This window comes from Triticum urartu, unplaced genomic scaffold, assembly GCF_003073215.2.
Source record: "Triticum urartu cultivar G1812 unplaced genomic scaffold, Tu2.1 TuUngrouped_contig_166, whole genome shotgun sequence".
NCBI lineage: Eukaryota > Viridiplantae > Streptophyta > Magnoliopsida > Poales > Poaceae > Triticum > Triticum urartu.
This window is the reverse complement of record NW_024112105.1, coordinates 1-2,820: the sequence shown is the minus strand read 5'-3', so window position 1 is coordinate 2,820 and position 2,820 is coordinate 1. Positions and strand designations below refer to the sequence as shown.

Below are 2,820 nucleotides of genomic sequence, written 5' to 3'. Positions count from 1 at the left end.
GCCCATGATGGCATCCTCACTTGCCAGCTCGCAGCGGATCTATCCCTCTATGAGCCGGTGCTGCTCGAGGAGGCGCAGGTTTTACCTATGCTCCTCCTATAACATCCGAAACGCGGAAATTGACTGACAGCGCTGGTTGCGTCAGGTGCTCCTCCGCCATGATGACCTTGTAGTGCACTTGCGCCATGGTGAAGCCGGCAACCTGCGCGGGCGCGGGCTCATTGTAGGACGCCTACTCCATCGTCCAGCCGTCATCCTATGCGCTCTTCTCCGGCGAGCTCGCAGGCAGTTTGGCCTCTATCCATCGCGCACAATGGGCCTGCCAGCCGGCCGCAAGGCTAGTCAACTCGATCTTCTGCTCTGTCAAGAGCTTGTCCAACAATGCACTAGAGCTCGATGGCATTTCGTCGGAGGTGCATGGAGGAGGAAGGGAAGCAGAGGCGGTGAGGTGGATTGTGTCATGCGCTGCCACATTTAAATATCGGGCACCAACCAGGCTAAGCAGCAAGCTATTTCAAAGCGGGCGCCGATGTCGGTTTCTCGGCCGCTGCACATGTTTAATGTCGGCAGACAGACGCCCAATCGGGTATTTTAGTGATAGGTTCTATAGGAACTGGACGATCCGACGGGTAGCTGGCTTAAATGCGGTAGAAGTCGTCCTGTCTGGTCCCGCCGCTCCGACATTGAACAAGCGTGGAGACCAAGCCGACGTGGCGCGTGAGGTGCGCTTGGCCAATGCACTGCTTCAATGCTGGCTCCAGCAACCGGCCCTGTCCGCTCTAGGCCGACATGAATGCGGGTCGAGGAGTGGAGGTATGATCGCGTGGGAGATGGTGCAAGCATGGGAGATTGTTTTGAGTGGGACTGCATTGTTGGACATGTACATGGAGGCCATCCGGACGCTGCAAACCTTCCTCTGGGTTGCAAGAATTCGGACACACGGACGCGTCCGTGAACAAATACGGGTTCAATTGGGTAGTAAACTATGTCCGAACAGCTGTTGGTCCAAACGACCGCGGGCTATTTGTGTGTCCGTGTTAGAGATGCCCTAAAGAAGGGAGGACAATGGGTGAGGAGCACGACAAATGTTCTTCCGTGGAAGAATGTTTCTTTGCATTATCTTGGAGAGTAAAGTCAAGCAAGAACATGCACAAAGGGCATAATCTTACAGCTCGAATAGGTTGACACTGCGTGCGCTTATTCCCTGTGTACGTTAATGTTGGTGTCGGGTGGAGTCCATAGTAGATAATGCTATCTAGCACGTGCCGAAAGTCATCATGGTGCATCATTGGTATTTGGTATTTTATTACTTTATTAGTGCAAACAGTTTTTTTTGTTTTGCCGCTGTCCGCCAGAAACATGCACAATAGCCTTACAAACTAGCTGACCATGCCTTCTCGAGAAAAATATATATATATATATATATATATGTATATATGAAAACAAAACTTAATCTAGACTGTTCGTTCAAATGATATAAATGTTTAAAAGTCAGAAGCCAAAAAACAAAGTACTTGCGTGCCCCAAATTCCCTCCCGGATTGCTAATGGTGCATGGGGGAAAGGAAAATCAAGAGTCACCATCCAATCGTCCATGCATGATGGTCCTGCACCAGATGACTTATGAAAGTGTTATAGACGCCGATAAGACAACGTATGCACAAGGCAAGTATGTTTCAACACAAAACCTAAAGGAAGCGAGAATGTGAGATGTAGATGGCCGAAAAGGCCGTCAACATTTTTTTTTACGGGAAGGCAGTCAACATGTTTGTTATGTTATGATACACCCCCCTTTCTGTTGTACGCATTAACCTCCTGACTCATGCCGCGCCGCGTGTTCGTGCTCATCAGAGGTTCCCTGTAATTGCTCTTACTACTATTTCTATCTATCAATGCAATGATACACAAGTCTTTTGCGTATTCACGAAAAAAACGTATTTGTTATGGGTTCGTTTCTTCAGCAAACTAAATATACTTTGACAGTCACATCTCATAATAAAGTACACCAAATATTTTCGATACAGATCAGATATGAGGCAAAATTGGACCAATAATACAAATTTTGGTAGCAAATAAACAGCAACGGAAATTAAGCTAACACATAGTACGAACAAAAGCACGAGCTTATTTCGATCAGTCTCCGGCTTCAGGAGTCAAGATGAAGTAGGGTTTTGTCTCATCAACAGGTCGCTAATTGACGAACCGGCACTGCTTTCTGATCTCCCCGTTGGCCTTGGTCTTCACCTCGGTGTTGCCCATCTTAACCATTGCGTCCGTGAACTTTCGCTCCCACTTCCCGGGGTTCTTGGCGTTGTGTTCCACAGCCTTGAGTGTCTGCGGCGACAGCAGCGCCGCGTCCGATTTGAACAACACTTTACGGTCAAGTACGTTCTGATAGTACTGTTTGTCCAGGTCACGGGGGGTAACGTCGTCCTGCACCGCCACGGGGTCACCGCCGCGGCTGCACTTCTGCTGTAGCGAGCTAGCCAACACGGGTTCCATGGACGTGGGGTCCGAGGGGTCGGCTGGGAGGCGGTCAGCGAAGGACGAGCAGTGAGAGATCCCGACGGTGTGCGCGCCTGAGAGGGTGACCATGTCGTCGAGGTCGAGCCCCTTGGCTTTGAACATTGCCTCCAGCACCGTGACGTTGGCGAAGGGAGGGGGCAGGTCGCGGAGGGTCTCGTTGGCGAAAGACACACGCCCGTCGTACCGGCCAGCCGGCATTTTGATGTCTACCACGCCGTTGCTGAGGAAGAAGCTGGCGTCGCGTCCAGCGAAAGCGACGATGTCAGCGCACGAGACAACCCCACCGCACTCCTTC

The 2,820-nt window shown here is 50.8% G+C and overlaps 1 protein-coding gene across 1 annotated transcript; it reads right to left on the bottom strand.

The window, feature by feature from the left end:
* Positions 1-1,995: 1,995 nt before the first annotated feature.
* Positions 1,996-2,816, bottom strand: LOC125526747 (peroxidase 2-like; the record flags this gene model as incomplete). The annotated part of the gene is made up of 1 exon (XM_048691385.1): positions 1,996-2,816. A coding segment is annotated over one exon (627 nt), but the record flags the coding sequence as incomplete, so codon positions are not given.
* Between the last annotated feature and the right edge of the window lie 4 nt (positions 2,817-2,820).